We start from the raw sequence: 25,123 nt of genomic DNA on the forward strand, positions 1-25,123 counted from the left end.
GGGACACCGACAGGATACCCCCTGGTCCTCCAAGTATACTGAAACTGCACGAAGGCAGGAAGGATTGCCTCTGCCAAACCCATCCAGGGGGCAGAAGAATGTAAGGGGGAGGGTATTCTGATTCTGAAATTTACTGTATAAAAGTTGGGTGAGCCCCAGTGTATGTGTGTGTTAGAAATTAAAGTACCTTTAAAGAAATTGCTCGAGACAAAAATTGAGAACAAAGAACATTTATTACTACAACAATGCAAAGTTGGGTGCTTCCCCTTACCCTGGGAATACACACACATACTGGGGCTCACCCAACTTTTATACAGTCAATTTCAGTATCAGAATGCCCTCCCCCTTACATTCTTCTGCCCCCTGGATGGGTTTGGCATAGGTAATCCTTCCTGCCTACGTGCAGTTTCAGTACACTTGGAGGACCAGGGGGTATCCTGTGGGTGCCCCATCATGTCATTGTCCTTATTCACACCTTCCTGATTCTCGGGGCTACAGTCTCTTGATATGCAGAGTTGACTCATTCTATCTAGGGTTGGCTAATTTCATATGTATAAATCTGTGTATGGTTAGCTAATTAGAAATGTATGACTTGGTACTTCTGTCCAGGGCTAGGAGACCCTTATCTGATCCAGACTACCTCAACTTCCTACATTCTATTGTACCTTACCATTCCTTATCTTAGTCCTATGGTCTTGTCACAAAGACTAGAAGATTCTTATGTTAATCGTGCTGACTCTGCTTTCCTGCATCCTAAGCCCCAAGCTTATCCTGTTTGAACTGGTTACAGCCATTTACTGATGAACTTTAGTTTCTTCCATGTTCATAATTTTAGATCAATTTTCCCATCTCTCACATGTGTATTCCCAGGGTAAGGGGAAGCACCCAACTTTGCATTGTTCTTTGTTCTCAATATTTGTCTCGAGCAATTTCTTTAAAGGTAATTCTGTTTCTAACACATAGAACGCCTTTGGGCTCTCCTTAATCCCACTTGCCAAGGCCTGCTCGTGCCACCTTCAAGAGCTCCTAGGTCCTTTCTTAAGTTCTTTCCTGGCTACCATATAGTTTTCATGAGCCCTTCCTGTTTCCTGCTTTCTATATCTAACTTGCACATCCTTCTTCCTCTCGACTAGTGGCCTGGCCTATTTCATCACCCACCCACAGTTCTCTTTTCCTACCATATTTTCCTTGTCCCAGTGGGACAATCTATCTACCCCCTCTCTCTCTCTCTCTCTCTCTCCCTGTTCAGTATTATCTCTTTGTTTGCTATCTCACCTTGTTTGCTCAATGAGATCATTTCCTTTACTGGAGATCCAACATTGAGTGCAGTTCAGTACAAGGAGGTGCTGGTGTCGAATGCTGCTTGAAGTTTACTGAGGGTGTGTGTGGACTGCCTGCGTGATGTGCACGGGGAAGTGTTCTCGTTGCATCGGCTTGATGCTGATACCGCTGGCATTTATCTGCATCGCCGCCAATCTGCTGCTCATATTCCCCAATGCCGAGAAAAAGTGGGTCGACCACATCACCCTGCAGGTCTGGCTGATGGGAGGGATTGTCGGCGGGGGACTTTTTGTGAGTATTCTTCCTCCCTGTCTTTTCAAATCCCGATCGTTTTCCTCTCCTGCCCCTCCCCCCACCCTGTGCTTCTGTTCACTGGAGAGATACAGCACAGAAATAAGCCCTTCGGCCCATTCTCACTGCCCATGGGAAGAAGCTGTTCCTCATACTGGTGGTTCTGGCTCTGTTCCTCCTACATCTCTTCCCCCACCGGGAGCAGCTCAAAGATGATGTGCGCGGGGTGAAAGGGTTCCGCGATGATTTTGCGTGCCCTCGTCAGACAACGATCCCAGTAGTTCATGTCAATGGGGGGGGTGGGGGGTGGAGGAGGGAGACTCCATTGATCCTCTCTATGGCACTCTTCTGGTACTATGGATTGACCTCCGATCCATTTCTCGACAGCAACTGTACCGCACTGTGATGCAGCCGGCCAGGACGCTCTCAATTCAACTCCTGTAGAAAGTTGATATGATGGTGGCGGTAGCCTTGCCCACTTCAGTCTCCTTGGGAACTGCAGTCGCTGTCACTTCCTGATAAATGAGGGGATAGTTCACTTTTTTAAGTGGACTCCCATGACTTTTTCTGCTACCAAGCTATTAATGTATAGTAGAGCATGGTCATCACTGGTCCACCAAGTTGACAGACAATTGATCAGTGGCAGTCATGTCCCCTACCTTGTGAACCTGTATTGTCTGGCTGTCTCATTACAGGAAGGATGTCGATGCTTTGCAGAGGGTGCAGAGATTTCCCAGGAAGTTTTCTGGATTGGAGAATGTGTGTAATGAAGCAAGGTTGAGAGAGCTCGGATTTTTCTCTTTGGAGTGGCGAAGGAGGTGACTTAATAGAGGTGTATAAGATTCTGAAGGGCATAGATTGGGCGGATGGCCAGCGCCCTTTTCCCAGAGCAGGAGCAGCAAGCACCAGAGGATGTGTACAAAGTGGAGGGAGGGAAGTTTAGGGGAGACTGTCAGGGGTACATTTATTTTACACAGAGAGTTCTGGGTGCCTGGAATGCCTTGTCAGGGGTGATGGTGGTTGAAAATTCACATGGAGTTAGAACAAAGGGCCTGCTGCATAACTCTATGGCAATCTTGACGTGTGTGTAGGTGTGTGCACGCGTGTGGTGTGTGCTTGAATGTGTGTGTGTGTGTGTGTGTGTGTGTGTGTGTGTACGTATGGCGTGTGTGTATATGTGGCATGCATGTGGCGGTTGTGTGCACGTGTGCATTTGGTGTGTGTGTACACATTCTTTCTGAGACTACGTGTGTTTTCCCTCACAATGCAGTTTCAGCGGGTAATCCAGGGAGACAAGGTGTGTGCTTGACTCCCAGACTCCTGCCCCATCACTCTCCTCACCAAGTTCTGGTCTTACCAGATAAAGGAGTGCCTCTCCATATCTACCTTATCGATCCTTTTACCCTTTATTTTCAACTTGGTTAGAAGTTTGGGTAAGAAAGTGTTAAATCCATTCGGCTCTTTGCTTCTATACATGTGCAGACATTTCTGTGAAGCCCATCTGAACATTGGCAGGGCCCTGGAGAATGTTGTAGAATAGAGAAACTGTTGGGGCACATGCAGGGCACAGTTCCCCAAAGGTGGCCGTGCAGATGGACAGAGTGATGAAGGCATGCCTTGCCTTCAATGGCTCGGACACCGAGTCCAGAAGCAGGAACATCAACGTTACAACAATACAAGACATTGGTGAGACCCCGATTGCAACATTGTACACGGTTCTGGGTGCCCAGCTATAGGAAGGGTGTCATTAAGGTGGAAAGAATACAAGAACCTTGGCAAGCTTCTACAGAGGTGCGGTAGAAAGTGCACTGACCGGCTGCATCACAGTCTGGTACGGGGGGCACCAATATCCGTGAGCGTAAAACCCTGCAAAAGGTAGTGGACACAGCCCAGGATGTCACAAGCAAAACCCTCCCCCACCGTCGAGAGCATCTATGGGGAATACTGCTGTCAGGAGAGCAACAGCGGTCATCAAGGACCCACCCACCACATGCTCAATTCTCACTGCTACCGTTAGGAAAGAGATATCGGAGCCAAATGACTCGAACCACCAGGTTCAGGAACAGCTGCTCCCCCTCCACCATCAGATTCCTCAACGACAAACTCAATCAGGGACTCATTTAAGGACTCTTACTTGTGCACTTTATTCATTACTGATTATTTATTTTCTTTCTGACACTGTCAGCTGGTTGGCAACTCTTTCTTTGTTTACATTTCTCTCCTTTGCATAAGTACAGTTTTTATTTGCTCTACCGATAAGTGGTAATTCTGCTGCACCCAGCAGGGAAAAGAATCTCAGGGTTGTAGGTGACAATTAAATTAAATTTTGAAAGATTCACGAGGTCCATGAGATTGAAGGGCCTGAATTGTAGCAAGAGGCTGTCTAGGCAGGGGCTTTTTCCCTGGCATGTCAGAGGTGGAATGAAGACCTTATAGAGGTTTACAAAATCCTGGCGGGCATGGATAAGGTTTTTTCCCCCCAGAGTAGGTTTAAGGTGAGAGGAGAAAGATCTGAAAGGGACCTGAGGGGCAAATGTTTCTACACAGAGGGCGTTGGGTGCGTGGAACAAACTGCCAGTGGAAGTGGTACCAGAGCAACGTTTAAACAAGACATAATTTTGAATTTTTAAATTTAGACATACAGGCTATTTCAGCCCACGAGTTCGTGCCATCCAATTACACCCAATTAGCCTGCACCTCCAGTTCATTTTGAATGGTGGGAGGAAACCGGAAAACCCCCACAGACATGGGGAGAATGTACAAACTCCTTATAGATAGCACGGGATTTGAACCCCGGTCCTGATTGCTGGCGCCTTAACAGCATTGCGCTAACTGCTACGCCAACCATGCCGCCCAAATACAAATACTTGTCCTGCATGTGTATTGTTTGTCTGCACATATGTTATGTCTGGTTGTGTATCTGCGTGTTTTTCACCAAGGACCAGAGAACGCGGTTTCGTCGGGTTGGACTTGTGCAATTAGATGATAATAAACTTGACTAATTCAAAAGATGTAACGTTACACAAAATCGACTCCTGCTGGCCATAAGCCAAACAAAGAGTCACTGTGAGCATTGCCTGGTGCCCTTTATAGTACAAGTTAAAGAGAAACAAAAGAGAGTCCCTTCAGAGATACCGAGTGCCCGTGAATTTGACTCCACCGCACCCACAGCCTCTGCAGTCACCCAGACTCCTGTTCGATCCATCGGCCGCCCGAGCTCCAGATCCGTACCTCTGACACGATCAGGAAGCCCTTCAGCACCCTGTGAACATGCAGGGATCCGTCTACTGGATTCAATGCCACCCCTACATCAGGGTGACTTGATGCATATTGGGAGCTCGGTCTGTTGACCTCTTTCGCTCTGTCCGCTGCAATAGCAAGGAACTCCCAGTGGCCAGTGGGAGAAACATCTCCTCATCTCTGTTCCAAAGGGATGTCTTTTTACTCTGAATCTGTGCCCCCTGGTCCTAGACTCTCCCACTACTGGAAGCCTTCTCTACGTCCTCTCGATCCGGAATAAAATCCCAGACTGTCCAATCTCTTCCTCCAGTTCAAGCCTTTTATTCCCAGCAACACCCTGGTGAATTTTCTCTGTGCCCAGTGTAAACCGTTGCTTAAAATAAGCCTTGTCCTTCAGCTAACCCGGTGTGAAAACACCAGAATGCTGGAGAAACTCAGCCGGTCTATTCAGCATCTACAGGAGACAAGGATATATCGCCGAAGTTTCGGGCCTGAGTCCTTCTTCAAGGGAAACTTAGAAAAGGCAGTAGCAGGAAATCTCTGAATTTAAACAATGGGGGAGGAATCAGAATCAGGATTTATTATCACGAGCAAGTTGTGAAATTCGGGGTTTTGCAGCAGCGTCACAGGGCAAACTTTCATATTATGACATTACTGCAAAAAAATTAAAATTATAGTGTATGAAAAGTGAGGCAGTGATCAAATTCAGGATTTATTGTCATGAACATGTGCTGTGAAATTCGTTGTTTTGCATCCAAGGTGCAAAATTGCTAGAAATTACATTTTTTTAAATAATTAATGCAAAGTGAGGCAGTGTCTGTGGTTCATTGTCCGTTCAGGAATCTGATGGCGGAGGGGAAGAAGCTGTCCTTGTTGCTCGTCTTCAGGCTCCTGTACCTCCTCCCTGAGTGAAGTGGGCATGGTCTGGGTAGTGGTGGGGGGGGGGGTCCTTGAGGATAGAGGCTGATTTCTTAAGACTTCGCCTCATGACGATGTCCTCGACAGAGTGAAGTCTGGTGCCTGTGATGTCACAGGCCGAGTCCTCAACCCTCGAGTTTATTCTCGTCCAGGCCAACAAAAGGTGTTAATTAGATATGATAAGGGTCTAGGTGGAACTGATCGGGTCTGTACGAAAGAAGACAGGCAACGGAGATGGCAGTGATTCCAGATAAGTCAATATTAATGCCAAGTGGTTGGAGGGTGCCCAGTCGGAAGATGAGATGGTGTGGCCCTGCCGTGAAATGAAAGGATATTAATTCCTTGGCAAAACTTGTGTATTTGCATATCAGGGTTGGACATTAATCAAAGGTTGAAATTCATTGCAGATAACAGAAAAAAATCAATATGCAACTTGGAGATAATATTTGACACGGGGCATGAGAGGAACGGTGCAGAGTTCAAAATGCATTTGATTAATTTCTCATTTACTGCAAGGGGCGCCAGGTGACACTAATATAGTGATTCTGCCTTACAGAAGGCAGTTGGATGTAATATTAGATCAGGGGCGGGTAACCTTTTATCCTGCGTGGGCCTGATAGTGTGTCAGTGGTTGAACAGCAGGTCGCACTGATGCTACCTTACATCCCTCAAGGTGTTCTAAAATTCACTCAAGACCATGAATTCTGAATCAATGGAATGATCCTCCCAGCATTTAGCCTTGTGAACTGCCAGATGTATTCCTGGCTGATACAGTGTTGTCAATACAGGCAGTCCCTGGGGTTACAAACAAGATCTGTTCTAAGTCTGTATGTCGAACTTGTAGATAGGTTAGAACAAGGTCTGCAAGGATCTGCTCTGGGGACCCCTGCTCTTTGTGATTTAAAAAAAATAAATTATCTGGATGAAGAGGCGGATGGATGGGTCAGTAAGTTTGCTGATGAGACGAAGGTTAGAGGAGTTGTGGATGGAGCTGAAGGTTGTCGAAGATTACAAGGGGATATAGATAGGATGCAGAATTGGGCAGAAACGTGGCAGTTTGGGTTCAATCTGGTTAAGTGTAAAATGATGCATTTTGGAAGGACAAACCAGAAGGCTGAGTGCAGGGATAATGGTCGGTTACTTAAAAGTGTTGATGAACAGAGGGAACTTGGGGTTCAAATTCACACATCCCTCAAGGTCACCTCACAGGTCGATTGGATAGTTAAGAAGGCCTATGGGATGCTGGGTTTCATTAATAGGGGGATTGAATTCAGAAGCCATGAGGACATATTATAACTCGACCAATCTCTGGTGAGTCTGCATTTAGAGTATTGTGTTCAATTCTGGTCACCTCATTACAGGAAGGATGTGGAAGCTACAGAGAGGGTGCAGAGGAGATTCACCAGGATGTTTCCTGGATTGGGAGGCAAGGTTAGCAGAGTTGGAACTTTTCTCTTTGGAGTGTTGAAGGATGGCCAGCACCTGTTTCCTAGGGCAGGATCAGCAAATACCAGAGGACATGCACACAAAATGGAGGGAGGGAAGTTTTGGGGAGATGTCAGGGGTAAGTGTTTTGAACACAGAGAGTTGTGGGGGCTTGGAATGCCTTGCTGGTGGAGGCTGAAACATTGGGGGCATTTAAGAGACTCATAGACACATGGATGAAAGAAAAATAGAGGGTTACGGAGAAGGGAGGGGATAGTACTTTTTTTTAGTAAGTAATCTATGGGTCGGCACAACATCGAGGGGCAAAGGTGCTGTACTGCGTTGCATTGTTCTAACCAATTTGCACATTCGCATAGTGTTACCTCACAAATAAAACAGCGTAAACCAATTTATTTAGCAATATGAAAGAGTAAAATTACATCTCATCTGTAACAACATTAATCCTGTTGGGTTATTGGGTTGTGGCAGATGAAACTGACCTGCTACTCTTTCCTGTAATGCAGTTGTATCATCCTGCAACTCACTTTCATGAACTATATTAATCTGCAAATGTCGGACCATTTTCTCTGCGCATGTGTCTGGTCATCTCCAGGACACTGGCACAGGTGGGGTATGGCCTTTGTAGTTCCAAGAGATGAATGCTTTGAGAATGACATGACACAGTGTGAAATCTGGTCGTTTCTGGTTGATTTGGGACTAAACACAGGATCGCAAAGTGAGCAGGGGAGTGTTTTAAATGGATAGGAAGGCATGACAGGTAGGGACTTCCATTCAGGAGATCGGCAAGTGGACATGTTTTAATACGTGTACAATCTGTTCCGACCTGCAGACATTTTCGGTTTGAGGACAGACATTGGAATGGAACTCATTCGTAACCCAGAGACTTGTATTGGCAGGCCAAATGCACATGGTTCTTTTGTACTGGGTTGTGGGCCGGATAAATTTGGATCGCGGGCCATAGGCTGCCTGCCCCTGCACATTCCAAGCTGCATCAGGCTGTGCGTGGGACCGAAATATGAGGGCACCAAGTGTAGTGTGAGGGGCCCGAACCTGCTGGAAATATATCACGTTATGCTGGCAGGCAGCATGTCAGACTCCATGGGGAAGCGCATCATCACCCTCATCTTCGAGCAGAAGGGGAGAAGGAGCTTATCATTGTCAGCTACAAAATCTTGTCCAAGGTCATCGCCAGTCGAATCAAGTCTTCCTTGGGGCAGGTGATCCACCCAGTCCAAATTTGCAGGGTTCAGGGCAGAAAGATCTCTGATAGCCTCGCGCTGCTCAGGGATACCATCGCCTACATGCGGGACAGAGGGTGGACACCTGCCTGATCAGCTAAGGCCTTCAGGAGAAAGCCTTCGACTGGATAGTGCGCACATAAATGATGGATGTGCTTTCCAAAATTGGCTTTGGGGGAGGAATCTGGAATGGGGTTAAACTGTTCTACACAGACATCTGTAGTGCAGTCCAGATCAGCAGGTGGGAAACAGATAGCTTCCCCATACAGTCTGGAATTAGGCACGGCTGCCCTCTATCTCGAGTCTTATTTGTGTGCTGTATAGACCCTTTGCTGAATCCATCAGGAAGGACAAGGGGGGCCCCGCTCCCTTCCAGGCCCCGAGGCTTAATCCTACTCAACCTAATAGTTAATCTCTGGGTGGTGGGAGGGGGTGTCCTTGAGGATAGAGGCTGCTTTCTTGAGACCCCACCTCATGTAGGCATCCTCAATGGAGTGAAGTCTGGTGCCTGTGATGGCGCAGGCCGAGTTACCGACCCTGTGGAGTTTTTTCTTGTCCTGAGTGGAGACACCTCCGTACCAGGCAGTGATGCAACCAACCAGAATGCCGTCCAGGGTCCTCCTATAGAAGTTTTCAGTGACGTACCGAATCTCCTCAAAGTCCTCGCAAAGTACAGCTGCTGGCGAGCCATCTTCGTGATCGCATCGATGGGGAGGCTCTGGGACAGATCCTCTGAGATGTTTACACCCAGGAATTTGAAGTTCTTGATTCCCCCCCCCACCCACCCACCTCCACTGCTGAGCCCTCGATGAGGACTGGGTCATCTTCCCCTGACTCCCTCCTGAAGTCCACAATCAGTTCCTTAGTTGAGTGCAAGGTTGTTGGTGTGATGCCACTCAACGAGCTGATCTATCTCCCTCATTGCCATCTGTGATTCAGCCAGCAAACGTGGTGTCATCGGCAAACTTGTTGACAGCATTGGAATTGTCCCTGGCCACACATGCCATTCCAGGCACCTATCACCCTCTCGTGTGAAATATTTCCCTGCACATCTCTTCCTCGTTGGTCATTCTCAGAAACAAGTCTGCTCTGTTGCCACACTGATACGTCTGTCAATGGCCACCCATAAATTGAAGCAACACCTGATATTCAGCTTTGCCAGTCTCCAACCAGATGGCATTAATACCGCTCCAATTTCCAGTAACCCCCTCCCCCTTGTTGTTCCCCCCCCCACCCCCCAACCACCTTCCGCTTAAGATTCAAGATTTAAGATTCCCTTATTGTCATGTATTAAAGAGAGTGCAATATTACACGGAATTCATTTGTGTGGTGTAAGGCAGACAGATTTGCCATTGGCAGAAATTGCCTGAAGTGCCTCTTATGGTCAGAGAAAGAGAAGCAAAAGAGAGTCCGAGAGAAAGAGAGAGAGTTTTGGAGGAAGGGGGAAGGCAGAGAGAGATTAAAGGAGGGAGAGAGAGAGTGTGTGTTACGGAGGTAGGGGAAAACACAGAGGGAGAAAGACTAAGGGAGGGAGAGAGGGTTATGGAGGAAGGGGGAAGGCAGAGAGAGAGATTAAGGGAGGGAGAGAGTGTGTGTTACAGAGGTAGGGGAAAACAGAGGGAGAAAGAGAATTACAGAGCAATGGGGAAGACAGAGAGAGAGAGAGACTAAGGGAGGTAGAAAGAGAGAGAAAGACTGAGGGAGAGAGAAAAGGTGTGTTATGGAAGTAGGGGAAAACACAGAGGGAGAGAGGTTACAGAGTAACGGGGAAGACAGAGAGAGACAGAGAAAAACTGAGGGAGAGTGTGTGTTATGGAGGTAGGGGAAGACACAGAGGGAGGGAGAGTGTTACAGGAACGGGGAAGACAGAGAGAGAGACTAAGAGGGAGAGAGAGAAAGACTGAAGGAGGGAGAGTGTGTTACAGAGGTAGGGGAAGACACGGAGGGAGGGAGAGTGTTACAGGAACGGGGAAGACAGAGAGAGAGAGAGAGACTAAGGGAGGGAGAGAGTGTGTTACAGAGGAAGGGGGAAGACAGAGAGAGGGCTGGCTCCTTTTCCAGCCCGTGCAGAGAAGACGCCAGTCGGACTGGGCGGTTGGACCCTGCGGGGCAGCGTCACGTCTCCGCTCCCCGCGGGTCCACACCAGCAGCAGTGCTGCCATTACAGCTGCTCCGGCAGTGCCACCATTTTCAGCCCCCCCTATCTGATTCCTTGTTTCCCCTGGCCACCCTTTCTGCCCTCCAGCACACCAGCTCCCCCTTCTTTACTCTCAGAGACCATCCTTCTCAGCTTCTAAACCAACATCAGAATTTATTGTCATGAACGTGTGCCATGAAATTCGTTGTTTTACGGCTGCATCCAAGGTGCAAAATTTCTATGAATTACAATCTAAATTTTTTAAAATTAATGCAAAGATGAGAAAGTGAGGCCGTGTCAGTGTCCGTTCAGGAATCTGATGGCGGAGGGGAAGACACTGTCCTTGTGCCGCTGAGTGCTCATCTTCAGCTTCTTGATGGTAGCAGAGTGAAGAGGTGGTTGTGGGGGGTCCTTGAGGATAGATGCTACTTACTTAAAACATCCCCTCGTGTAGACGTTCTCGATGGAGTGAAGTCTGGTGCCCGTGATGGCGCAGGTCAAGTTCACTGCATTAGCACCTCTGCACCAGACAGTGATGCAACCGGTCAGAACGCTCTCCACAGTCCACCCACAGAAGTTTGCAAGGGTCTTGTGTTGAGCATCACTGGTCAATACAAGAGGGCATGGCTGGCTTTAAGGAAATGGGTGGGAAATTCAAGGGAGGTATTAGAAGAAGGTTTTTTTTACCCAGAGAGTAGTTGGTGCGTGGAATGCCTCAGTGGTGGAGGCAGGCACATGGGTGAAATCCGAGATGACTGGACAAGCATATGGAGGAATTTAAAGTGGAGGATGATGTGGGAACCAGGGTCTACTTGTTGGCACAATATTGTGGGCTGAAGGGCCTGTACTCTGTTCTTCGGGGAGGCAAATTTCTACAGAGGTGCAGTGAAAAGTGGGCTGACCGGCTGCATTACAGTCTGGAGTGGGGACACCAATACCCCTGAGCATAAAGCCCTGCAAAAGGTAGTGGACACAGCCCAGGACATCGCAGGAAAAACCCTCCCACATCATCGAAGACATCTATTGGGAACGCCGCCATCGGAGAGCTGCAGCGATCACCACCCAGCACATGCTCTGTTCTCACTGCTGCCATCAGGAAAGAGGTGTCGGTCCCTCAAGACTCACACCCCCAGGTTCAGGAACAGCTGCTCCCCCTCCACCATCAAACACCTCAACGACAAACTCAATCAGGGTCTCATTTAAGAACTCCTACTTGTGGACTTTATTGATTACTAAATAGTTCATTTGTTCTGTATTTTCACTGTCAGTTTTTTGTTTAGTTTTCTCACCTTTGTATAGTATATTTTTCTTGAATTCCTGATGAAGGGCTTGCAGCTTGAAACCTCGACCATCTACGTCTCCGCTCCCTCCATGACTCCCTCATACACTCATCCCTCCCTACCAATCGCCTCCCCACTGTGACCGCAGGAGATGCCCCACTTGCGCCCACACCTCCTCCCTCAGCACCATTCGGGGTCCCCAAGCAGTCCTTCCAAGTAAAGCCACAATTCACTCGTGTATCCGCGGGAGTGACCTCCAGCATCCAGTGCTCCCGTGGTGGCTTCCTCTATATCGGGGAGACTAGGTGCAGACCGCTTCACAGAGCACCTTCGCTCTGTCCGCAGCAATGACCAAGATCTCCCAGTGGCCCACCTGTTTCAATTCCCACACACGTCTGACTATGGCCTCGTGTACTGTCAAACCAAGATCACCCGTAAATTGGAAGAGCAACACTTGATTTTCCATCTGGGCCACTCTCCAGCCGAACAGCATTAACATCGATGTCTCCGGTTCCTGCTGGCCCACTCTCCATTCTCCCTCCTTTCCCCTTCCCTCTGCCTTCTTTCCTCCAGCTCTCCACCCCTTCCCTCTCCATTCATAGAGCCATCCCCTCCCGTTTGCTGCTGTGCCCTCCCTCCCTTATCCACCTATTACCTCTTACCTCATGCTCCTCCCCTGCCCCTCACCCCCACCATTTTGTTTGGGCACCTGGCGCCATTTTGTCCACACCTTGATGAAGGGCTCAAGCCTAAAACATTGGTGATGTGTCTTTATCTTTGCTATATAAAGTATGCGGTTTGACCAGAGTTTCTCTAGCCCTGTGTTTTAATTCCAACCACTATGTCTCCAGTCTATTTCTCTCCACAGATGCTACCCTTTCTCCCAGCATTCTGTGACTTGCTCTGACAGTCACATTGAATCGAAACATCGAGCCTCCATGTAAATGATCCACGCCACCTTAACTGCAGACAATGCTTCCATCCACAGATCCTCTGCCCTGGATGTGCTGCCGTACGCGCTGGCGGGAAAGGTTGTTGTGGAACTGGATGTTGTGGAAACCGATGCCGGGTAAGACTCCCAAGAAATGTCCTGTGAGTTACAGTGCCTGTCTGGCCGATGCTTTGATGTGGGGGTGAGGGAGAAGTGAGGGGCAGGTTGGGGGAGAGGTGGGGGGGAGGTAGGGGAGTGGTGGGGGAGAGGTAGGGGAGAGGTGGGGGAAGAGGGGTGAGGGAGGAGAGTTGTGGGAAGGTGGGGAAAGTGGTTGGAGAGCAGGGGAGAATTGGGGGGAGAAGAGGTGGGGAAAGTGGTGGGAGAAGTGGTGAGAATTGAGGAGAGGTGGGGAAAAGAGGTGGGGATGGTGGTAAAGTGGTGGGAGAAGTGGTGAGAATTGAGGAGAGGTGGGGAAAAGAGGTGGGGATGGTGGTAAAGTGGTGGGAGAAGTGGGGAGAGGTGGGGAGGAGAGTTGGGAAGGAGAGGTGAGAAGGAGGTGGGGAGGTGGGAGAAGTGGGGAGAATTGAGGAGAGGTGGGGAGGAGAGGTGGGAAGAAGTGGGGGAGGCGGGGAGAATTGGGGGAGAGGTGGGGGAGGAGAGGTGGGGAAAGAGGGGGTAAAGTGGTGAAAGGTAGGGATAGGTGGGAAAAGGCGAGTTGGGGGCAGTGTTGGGAGACGAGATAAGGCTTGGGGGTGAGGGTACCAGCAGTGGCGTCCAGTGTTGTGGGAAGTGCGTGAGCTCAGAAACACTTCAGTGAGCTGCATTTTAGTCCGCTCTGCAGGAAGCACAGAGGGTCTCCGTTCATTTCCCCCTTCGACCTCCGGGAAGCGAACCCCCCCCCCCCCTCCATAAACTCTGGAAGGGTCTGAGTGCCTGGACTCCAGCCTGACCTGCGTGCCAGGAAGCTGGTGCAGCCCGGGCTCACCGATCCTTTCCAAACACACACAAATAGACCAGCCTTCCTCTGCCGACACCGTCCCCCACCCCTCCCTCTGCTGCTTTCGAACTCTGATTCTCTTGCTGAACTCATTGATTCTGCTGTTGTTCATTTATTAACGCCTGCCTTTCAGTTGCACAATCCTTTAGCGCAGTCGATCCATTGCAGAGATATCGTTATCAGCTGCTGATGTCCACAGTCCAGTTGTGCTGTCCCCAGATCCTCCGAATCGGACTGATTTTATTGGCATATTTATTCTACAGTGTACGAAATTCTTCCTGCAACCAAACGGATACTTGTTTTTTTAAAAGAAATTTACCAGAGTAAACTCCAGAACCAGGTTTATTCTCATGTAAAGGTAATGAAATGTGTTGTTTTGTGGCAGAGCAAGGTGCAATTCCATAAAGACAAGACTTTAAAAAAAACTAGTGTTAAAAAGATAAGAGGAGGTCGTGTTTGAAGCATGGTCGAATACACAAAGACTGAAGACGCCGAGATTGAAGGCTTTTATTTGCGAGATGGCCCAGCATCCCTGTGTGGGTCGCTCACACAGACCCGGACTCGAACTGGGGTGGGGGGGGGGGGGCGAGGCGGAGCTTGCAGCATGACAGGCTTTATGGGGAAGAAAGGGGGAGGAGCCACAAGCCAACCAGTGAGGGCAGGGTCAGCCAGGAACGTTTGGCAAACATGTCCGATGGTGGCTTCACCACAAGTGTTCGTTGTCTGTTTAGAAATCTGGTGGCGGAGGGGACTAAGCCGTCCTCATGCCGCTGGGGGGCTCGTCCTCCGGCTTCTTCCTGTTAGAAATTGAAGTTCCTTTAAAGAAATTGCTCGAGACAAAAATTGAGAACAAAGAACATTTATTTTACAACAATGCAAAGTTGGGTGCTTCCCCTTACCCTGGGAATACACACACATACTGGGGCTCACCCAACTTTTATACAGTCAATTTCAGTATGAGTGCCCTCCCCCTTACATTCTTCTGCCCCCTGGATGGGTTTGGCATAGGTAATCCTTCCTGCCTACGTGCAGTTTCAGTACACTTGGAGGACCAGGGGGTATCCTGTGGGTGCCCCATCATGTCATTGTCCTTATTCACACCTTCCTGATTCTCAGGGCTACAGTCTCTTGGTATGTAGAGTTGGCTCATCCTATCTAGGGTTGGCTAATTTAATATGTATAAATCTGTGTAAGGTTAGCTAATTAGATATGTAGGACTTGGTACTTCTATCTAGGGCTAGGAGACCTTTATCTGATCCAGACTACCTCAACTTCCTACATTCTATTGTACCTTACCATTCCTTTTCTTAGTCTTATGGTGGCTCTTGTCACAAAGAAGATTCTTATGTTAATTGTGCTGACTCTGCTTTCCTGCATCCTAATCCCCAAGCTCATCCTATTTGTACTGGTTACAGCCATTAACTGATGAATTTTAGTTTCTTCCATGTTCATAATTTTAGATCAATTTTCCCATCTCTCACATTCCCGATGGTGGCAGAGCAAAGAGGGCACGGTCCTCGAGGAGAGAGGCTGCCTTCTTGAGGCGCAGATGTCCTCAATGGGGTGAAGTCTGGTGCCTGGGATGGCGCTGGCCCAGTTCACAACTCTGCCGCATTTTCCCATCCTGTACATTGGCACCTCCATTCCAGCCAAAACGCTCTCCACGGGCCACCTGCAGAAATTTGCAAGCATCTTTGGTGACGTATCAAATCTCCTCACGCAGTTTAGCCACTGGCAGGCCTTCTTCATGATTGCATCGGCATGGAGGCCCCGGGATGGATCTTCAAAGATGTTGACACCCAGGAATTTGAAGTTCCCAGCCCTTTCCACTGCTGGCCTCATGATGAGGACTGGTTCGTGTTCTCCTGATTTCCCCCTCCTTAAGTCCACAATCAGTTCCTTAGTTTTGCGAACGTTACCCAATGAGCTGATCTATCTCCCTCCTGTACACTTCCTCATTGCCATCTGTGATTCCCTTCCTCTTTTGCATCAATCAACACCCTGGTTGTTCTCACTTCTGATTTCAGTCTTTGAATAGCTTATTGTACCGAGATGCAGTAAAGAGTCTTGCTTTTCGTGCTATCCAATGAGGCCGATCATACAGCAGGCAGTTGATGTGGATAGAGGACTGGTTAACCAATAGAAAGCAGAAGCGGGGTGTTTCTCTGGTTTGCTATCAGTGGTGAGCAGAATATCTCCGAGGTCAGTACAGGGTCCGCAACTGTTCACCGGCAACCTTAGTCTTCACGTCTTACCCTGCCCCTCATCCTCCACTGACCCTTTTTTTTATTTCCCCGCCACCTTGCCTCCCTCTCCCTTTCTCCAGACCTTAGGAGCAGAACTAGGCTATTCAGCCCATCGAGTCTAGCCCCACCATTCAACCGCGAGCTGATCCATTTTCCCGTTCAGTTGCCTCTGCCCTCATTCACGAGACCCCCACATCAGGCCCCCAGCCACCCTTCCAATGCTGCAATGGCCATCGCCCCTCTCCTGTCTTAAGTCTTGACGAGGGGCTCGGGCCCTGAAACGATGACCATTTCTTCTCTCCCACGGGTCCTCTAGCAGGTGGTGTGTTGCTCCAGGTTCCAACGCCTGCTCTGCGTCTCCACAGTGATAATAGCACTAGACCACAAATTTTTTTCAAAAGGTTTATGATGGAGAACTTCAAGCTGAACACAGAGATAATTTCAGATTTGCTGCATCACATCAGAAGTTGGAGAAACATTAAATTAACTTTGATTGAATTTACCGCGTTTAATCACATCACGATGCTGACACTTTGCGTCAGATTGACTGACCTAAAAATGTTTTGCGGCTGATTTTCGTTTGTACTCAGCATCTCTTGAGTCAGTGGCCAACAATAGTCGGATGGGGTCGATGGGTTTCAGTTGCCTCGATGCCACTTTTCCACAGTCCAATGTCCCAGTTAAACCTTTCACCATGTTTGTCACTGACGGCACTGAGATCAGCCGGGAAGACGTCTGTGTGTGAATGGAGAAAATGAATTTTCAACGAAAAGTATAATAGGAAATCACAAAAATAGGTTATATCTAAAATCTGGAACATGATAGGAAAAATTTAAGGTGATTTTTGTGATCAAAATCCATAAAATACACTGATCAATTAACCAAAAGACTGAAGTTACAGGAACTGAAGGCTTTTATTAGCAGGAGATGGACAGCATCCCTTGAGTTGTTGACTCACACTGGCCCGAGCTCAAACTGGGGACAAGGTTGTGGCAGGACAGCCTTTATGAGGAATAAAGGGGAGGAGTCACGTGCCGGCCAGTGAGAGAAGGGTCAACCATATAAGGTCATGATATTTACATACACAAGTGGTTTCACCACATACAGTCAAAGTGTGTGTTCAGGAAGCAGAACCTCTTCCCAGTGTGATCGCTGAGCTTCAAGACAAGAGGTTGATAGATTTTTGGATGGGAGGAGGTTGGGAAAATCACACTGAGGCCAAAGATCATCCAGAATCTTTTTAACATACAGCTATCAAGCTCTTGACATCCCGCCATACAACCCAATCCTACTCCAGCACATCCTTCCACCACTCCAGAATGGGGGCTGATGATGTTTACTGAAGATCCATATGAGATATCTCACCGCAGGAACTCAGTGTTTTGCAGAGTCCTGGGGACTGCTGACATTGACCGTAACTGGGATAGCCCACGTAGGAACATCCCAGTGATGTGCAGAGACCTGGGGAGAGTTGTCATTGACCATCATTGGGATAGCCCACTGTAGGGAATGTCCCAGTGATGTGCAGAGACATGGCGATTGCGAATATTGAGTGTGACTGGGATAGCCCACCATAGGAACGTCCCAGTGATGTGCAGAGACCCGGGGACTGCTGAGGTTGACTGTAATTGGGATAGCCCACCGTAGGGGGTCCCAGTGATGAGCAGAGATCCAGGGACTGCTGACGTTGACCGTAACTGGAATAGCCCACCGTAGGAACGTCCCAGTGATGTGCAGAGACCTGGGGATTGCTGACGTTGACCGTAACTGGGATATCCCACCATAGGGAGTCCCAGTGATGAGCAGAGACCCAGAGATTGCTGATGTTGACCATAATTGGGATATCCCACAGTAGGGGGTCCCAGTGATGAGCAGAGACCTTGGCCAACCCACCTGAGACTGTTTCTGTTCCTTTCAGATGCTACGATCAGTGTTCTCTTCCATCTTCGGTGGCCTGGGCTCCTTGTACTGTCTCGTTGTGTCGGCAACGGCCCTGGGAGATGGCCCACTGTGCTTCGTTCAGCCTGGAGCTTGGGAATACCCCTTCCAGAACCTTCCAAACAGGTGCGTTCGCCTACTTTGATCCTTGCACCAAGCAAGGAACCCATTAATACCATCCCTCTGATCAAAAGACCTGGGAGTAGAAAAAGGCCATTCAGCCCATAGAGTCCGCCCCGCCATTCAATCATGAGTTGATCCATTCTCCCACTCTGCCCCACTGCCCGGCCTCCCCTTAACCTTTGATGCCCTGGTTAATCAAGAACCCATCAATTTCTGCCTTAAACACACCCAATGACCCGGCCTCTACACCCGCCCGTGGCAACAAATTCCACAGATTCACCGCCCTCTGGCTGAAGAAATTCCTTCGCATCTCTGTTCTGAGTGGACATCCTTCAATCCTGAAGTTGTGCCCTCTTGTCCTAGATTCTCCCACTGTGGGGAAACACCCTTTCTACATCTACTCTGTCCACATCTTTCAACAGTCAAAATGTTTCAATGAGATCTCCTCTCATTCTCCGAGAGCTGTCAAATGTTCCTCATACAATAACCCTTTCATTCCCAGATTCTTCCTTGTGAACCTCCACAGATCGTAATGTCATGCTGGCTGCTGCTCTGCTTTCAGCCAGGATGTTCTACTGATGGTTTCTAGTAGAAGAAAAGCAGGTGCTTGTGCGGAAGGTTATTACAAAGGAAGGGATGTTACAGGAGTGACAATCCTGATGACCAATCCTGTTTCTTCATTTATTTCCTGGCAGTCTATTACCATGGAGCAGAACGTTTCATGAGCTGCAAGCTATGATCTTTTAAAGCTCTGACAACCCCCCACCCTTCCCGAACTCCATCCCACTCCCACTGCCATTAGCCTTCACTCCTTCCCCATTTCCATCCCCCTCTGTTCCCCCTTCTATTTCCTCACTTCTGATCCCCCTTCTCTTTCCCATCTTCTGTTCCTCCCCTTCTGTTCCCCCTTCTCTTTCCCCCCCTTCTGTTCCCCCTTCTGTTTCCACCCTTCTGTTCCCCCCTTCTTTTTCCCATCTTCTGTTCCCCCCCCCTCTGTTCCCCCCCTTCTCTTTCCCATCTTCTGTTCCCCCCTTCTGTTCCCTGATTTTCCATCTGGGCCCTCTCCACCAGACGGCATTAACGTTGACTTCTCCCGGTTTCTGCTGGCCCACTCCACATTCTCTGTCCCTCCCCGTCCCTTTGTCTCCTTCCCTCCAGTTCTCCACCCCCTTCCCTCTCCATTCACAGAGCCATCCCCCTCCCCCTGTTCGCTGTTATGCCCTCCCCCTTCTCCACCTCCTACCTGCGGGACCATGCTCCTCACCCCTTCCCCCACCATTTTGTTCAGGCACCTACATTTTACTCACACCTTGATGAAGGGCTCAAGCCCAAAATTTTCAATTTAGACTTAGAGACATTTTGGCCCATGAGTCTGTGCCGCCCAATTTACACCCAATTAACCAACAACCCCCGGAACGGTGGGGCCTCTGGGGAAAACCCAGCAGACATGGGGAGAACGTACAGACAGCGTGGGACTGAAACCCCGGTCCCAATCGCTGGCGCTGTAAAGGCATTGCGCTTTGCTATATTAAGGATACTGTTTGACCTGCTGGAGGCTGTGGGCTGTGCTTTTACTTCAATCAAGGTGTCTGCAGACTTTCATGTTTTACGCTTTGCACTCTGCCTGACTTGGTGGTCTACGTATGTGATGTTCACCTGGACTGATCACAATTCAACCTCCATGATACGCGTGGCAATATGGGTGAAATCTCAACACGGCAAGAGCCACGTGTAAAGAATTTCTTTTCCCAACAGGACAAACTACTTGGCCAACCAGACTCTGTGGGACATCTGCATCGAGCCCAAGAACATCGTCATGTGGCATGTGGTCCTTTTCTCCATTTTGCTGGCCTCCAGCGGGGTTGAGCTGGTACTGTGCGGCTTACAGGTTGTTAACGCGGCCATTGGCGTGTTCTGCGGAGATTGCAGGAGGAAACCCAAGCAGGAGGTAAGGATTAAGGGCATCTTCGCTGCATGAACACAGCCAGGCTCCGTCCTCTGACCCTGTCCATGGTCTCGTGCACTGTCAGTCTGAGCAATTCTGAAAATTGGAGGAAATTTAAATCATGCTTTAAATTATTTAAATATATGTGCACAGCACTGTAGCAGGACATTTCGGCCCATGAGCCCTGGCCACCCAATTGACCTATAACCCCTGTACGTTTTGAAGGAGCACCCGGAGGAAACCGATGCAGACACGGGGAGAACAGGACAGTGCGGGATTCAAACCCCGGTCCCAATCGCTGGCACTGTAACAGGGTCGCGCTAACCGTGCCGCCAACTTTGCGGGAGATACTCCATCTGTGACCACCCCTCCTTCGTCACCACCATTTGGGGCCCCGAACAGTCCTCCCAAGTGAAGCAACACCTCCCTTGTGGATCTGCAAGGGCCGTCTACAGCACCTGGCTCTCCCGTTGCAGTCTACTCTACATCAGAGGGACCGGGCACGGATTGGGATTTCACTTCGTTGAGCACCTTGGCTCCGTCCACTGCAATAGCATGGATCTCCCAATGGCCGCCCATTTCAAATCTCCACCCCATTCCCTGTCAGGTCTCGTGCACTGCCAAACTGAGACTACCTGCAAATTCTCTCTCTCTCTCTCTCTCTCTCTCTCTCTCTCGCTCTCTCTCTGATTCTCACTCCTTTCCCCAGCCAGTCTTCAGTCTTTATTCTTGCACCTTCCTGTTCTTTGCTTATATCTTGAGGAAGGGCTCAGGTCCGAAACGTCAGTAACACACCTTCACTTCCTATGGAGACTGGCTGAGCTCCTCCAAAATTTCTGTCTTTATACTACAATCACAGCATCTACAGACTTTCATGTTTCACTCCCTCTTTCTCCCCCTTGCCGATCAGCGCTGAGGCTCTGGCCATCCCCAACAACACCAGGGGAACCTTAGGAACGGTATATCCTGACCGGATAATTGCGCCACCCCCCCCCCCCCCCCACCAGTCCTCTGTTCCACAAACCTCTCCAAGGGCCCCACCATTCACCATGCCAGTCCTGACCTGGTTTAACCTCTACACCATGAGCTGGTTCAAGAGAAAAAAACCCCAAGGATTAGAGGTGGCTCAAGTCTAAGTTAATGTTTATTACCATTTGATTGTACATAGAGAACCCAAAGAAATAGCGTTCCTCTGGACCACAATGCACGCACACTCACACACACACACACTCATACCCACGCACGCGCATCATACACACACAATATACTCACACTTGCACACCACACACACATTCACGCACATGCAAGCTCATGTACATACACACTCATGCACATACATATACTCACGCACCTGCATACCATACACACACGCTCACGCGCACACACACACACTCATGCACACATATTTTCACACACACACACAAACGTGCACACACATGCACGCTTATGAACATACACACTCACACATTCACGCACACACTCACATAGACTCGCACACACACACAAAATAATCACATTATTATACATAAAGATAATAGTTTAAAATAAAGATATAAATATTTTGGGACGATTCACTCGGTTACAGGGCACCGTTCATCAATCTCACAGCCTGCAGGAAGAAGCCCTTCCCCAGCCTGGCTGTCCTGCTTTTGATGCTCCTGTATCTTCTTCCTGATGGTATTGGGTCAAGGATACTGTGAGCTGGATGGAAAGGGTTGTCAATCATTCATTGAGCCCTATTTAAGCAACACTCCCAGTAAATGTTGTCTTGAGAGGAAAGGGTTAACTCAGCCATTTTGATGACCCTCAGTATTGACCCCGTCCAATGCTTTGTAGCTCCCGTCCCACACGGTGCTGCAGCTGGACAGGACGCTCTCAATTGTGCTCCTGTCGAATGTTGTCGAGATGTTGCCCTCCTCAACTTCCTGAGGAAGTGTAGGCACTGCTGCACCTTCCTGATGAATGAGGAGGTGTTGTGAGTCCATTATATGCACACCAAGGAACTAGGTGCTCTCCCCTCTCTCCACGATGGAACCGTTGATGTACAATGGAGAGTGGTCGACCTTCATCTTCTTGAAGCCCACAGTTGTCATCTCCTTTGTCTTGTCCACATTGACCAGCCTCCCTACCTCCTATCTGTAAGCCGGCTTTGTTGCCAATGATGCCCGTATCATCTGCTTATTTATACATTGAAGAAAGGTGCAGGCCCAAAACGTCGGTAAAATGTCTTTACCTCCTATTGGTGCTGTGAGACTAGCCGAGTTCCTCTCGCATTTCTGTGTTTTTACAACAATCACAACCTCTGCAGAATTTTGTGCCTCACTCCCATGAATGGGTTGGGGCTGGTAACCTTTCCCTCCTCAACCTCCTTATCCATCCTGATGTAGTCAGCCTTTATTCAGGAAAAACTCCCCCTTCCCCAACTCCGCCAGTTCAAGACTTCCTGACATCTTCAACTGGGAGATCGATTTGCTGAGCACCTCCAGGCTGGCCGCATCAGCGACAGGGATCTCCCAGCGGCCAGCCACTTCAATTTCGTGCCACACTCCTGCGCCAACATGTCTGTCCGTGGCACTCATGCGCTGTCAAACCAAGACCTCCCGTAAACTGAAGGATCAATTTTCCGTCTGGGCCCTCTCCAACCTGATGGCATTAACATGGACCTCCCAGTTTCTGCTGGCCCACTCCATGATCGCCCTCCCTCCCCGTCCCTCCGTCAGCTCTCCTCCCCCCCTTCTTCATTCACAGAACCTTTCCCCCTCCCCTTGATTGCTGCTCTGCCCTCCCTCCATTCTCCACCTATTACCTCCTGCCTGTGGAACCATGCACCTCTCCCTCCCCCTCCCATTTCGTTCAGGCACCTGCCGACATTTTGCTCACACCTTGATGAAGAGCTCAAGCCCAAAACGTTGGTGATCTTTGCTATATAAAGTGTGCAGTTTGATCTGCTGTCTTCCTCCAGCTTTGTGTTTATACTTCTAACCCTCCAAACTGCTCCCAGATTCTAGATTTTAAATTTAAATTTAGACATACAGCACAGTAACAGGCCATTTAGGCCCACATGTCCATGCCGCCCAAATAATCTTGGAGGGTGAGAGGAAACCGGATCCCACCAGGGGAAACCCACGCAGGCACAGAGAGAATGTACAAACTCCTCATGGACAGGCCGATTCCTGGTGCCGTAAAGGCATTGCACTAACCGCCAGGCCAACTGCACTGGTCTCCTGTACGTTATCCACAGGATTGCCTGCACTGCACAGTCACAGCATCTGCAGACATTTGTGTTTCATTCACATACATGGTCCGGAGGTTTTAGGTTGTGTTCGGATCTTACCCTGAGCTTTCTTTCCCTGCTCTGTAGGACGGTGCTTTATAATGTTCGGGACCAAAGAAGATGACAATGTAGAACCTGAAGTATTCTTGTTGATTCCAGCCTGCTCAATACCTCTCAGCTTCCACTCACTTTTATCCAAAATTCTGAAAACCAAAATCTCTGAAAATCGAATATGTTTTTCCACGTATGCCGTCTGCATGCAAACCTGACGCGACCTGACCCTCCCCCGTCCAGCACCGTGTCTCAGAGAGGCAAACAAAGAGTGGCCGTGAACACTGCCTGTCGTCCCTAACAATAGGAGGAAGAGAAGCTAAACGGGGTCCCTTCAGGGACACCGAGTGTCCGTGGATTCACCACTGCAGCCGCACAGACTCCCGTTCAATCTGTTGGCCGCCCAAGCTCCAGATCCAAACCTCTGTCGCAATCAGGAAGCCTTCAGCGCCCCGAGGGCCCCTCAGCACCCTCTCCTCGTGAATCTAGGTTCTGATATCTGGCGCAAGTCCCCCGACCACCAGTCACCCCGCAGCCCATGTGGGTCCCGCAGCCGCTGAGCCACTCACTGGTCACCTTCCCTGTAGGGTTGTCTCTCCCTGTTTCTGTTGCTCTGCGCTGGTCCACTGCTCCTCCAGAGTCTGCAAACCCTCACAGTCCAATGCCCAGCTCGGGCGCCGCCACCTTGGCCACAGACCTCCATGGGCGCAGGATTTTTTAAAAAAACACACTATCGGTTCCTTTAACAGCCTTTATGGAGCCGTTGGAATTAGATTCGGGCAGTAGGACCCCGAGGAGCAGCACTGTGTCTCCGCTCCCCACTCTCCTGGGTCCACAGTGCCGGCATATATTTTTGTGCTGGCATCTCCCCAGCAGGCAAGGGGAACCCCACCTGGCACGAGCTTCGAACCTCCTCGGCGCCTGCGGGAAAGGACAGCGTGCATGAGCGGTGAAGGTGCAAGGTGTGCCTAGAAGGAGAGAGGACGTGCGTAGGGAGGGGATTCCAGGGTAAGAGGACTCAGGGGAGGAGGAGAAAGAGTTGGGGGGGGAACTGGGGAAAGTTTGGGGATCTGATTTCTATCAAGTCCTAAACGATTGGCGGATGGGATGGATACATTGGATTATGGGAAATGGGTGGGGGGGCGGTATGAGTCTTGACTGGGAAGGAAGGAAGGAAAGGGGATGCAGTGCTTTTCAACACAAGCTCCTGGACTTGTTAATGTAATTTGGTGACATTTTATTGCTGGACCCAAACTTTAGTGTTATATTTTGTAACCTGTTGCCTTGCTTCTGACCGAATAAACACTGATTAACTTTTCCTGACATCGTTGGGCATGGCTCCTTGGCCCAGAAAGAGTGCCCCCGTGGCCCAGGTCCAGTGATAGACTTGCTGAAGTCAGCCCGCACTGTAAGGAAACAACAGCACAACCAAGTAAACCTACAGCAGCTTCTTTATTGACCCTGCGTGAGTGAGGGGGATTCAAGTGACCCGTCCTCTACACTGGGCCTCACACTCAAAGCATCAGAGTGCTCATTGTACATTTCTACACAATTTGGGCAGGGGTCTGCATGAGACCCTTACAACTTTCACACGAGCTTTACTCACCTGCATTTTTGTGTGGACAACAACAGTTACCTCGAAAAATTAGAGTGTCCCTATCCCAAGACATATGGACATCCTTGTGGATGACCTATTACCTTACTTCAGCACAGATGTTAAAAAGCAATTACATTCCCACCAACGGTGGGTGGGGGGGGGGTGTGAAATTCACTGCGTTCGAGTAACT

At 49.3% G+C, this 25,123-nt stretch overlaps 1 protein-coding gene across 1 annotated transcript; it reads left to right on the forward strand.

The window, feature by feature from the left end:
- The first annotated feature begins 1,221 nt into the window (after nt 1-1,221).
- tm4sf5 (transmembrane 4 L six family member 5) lies at nt 1,222-24,654 on the forward strand. Its single transcript, XM_069919919.1, has 5 exons — nt 1,222-1,572; nt 12,820-12,900; nt 17,924-18,069; nt 19,822-20,014; nt 23,373-24,654. The coding sequence occupies exons 1-5, from the start codon at nt 1,402-1,404 to the stop codon at nt 23,385-23,387; spliced, it is 606 nt and encodes a 201-aa protein (XP_069776020.1). The 5' UTR covers nt 1,222-1,401; the 3' UTR covers nt 23,388-24,654.
- The last annotated feature ends 469 nt before the right edge of the window (nt 24,655-25,123 follow it).

The sequence above is a fragment of the Narcine bancroftii genome, chromosome 2 (assembly GCF_036971445.1).
Source record: "Narcine bancroftii isolate sNarBan1 chromosome 2, sNarBan1.hap1, whole genome shotgun sequence".
NCBI lineage: Eukaryota > Metazoa > Chordata > Chondrichthyes > Torpediniformes > Narcinidae > Narcine > Narcine bancroftii.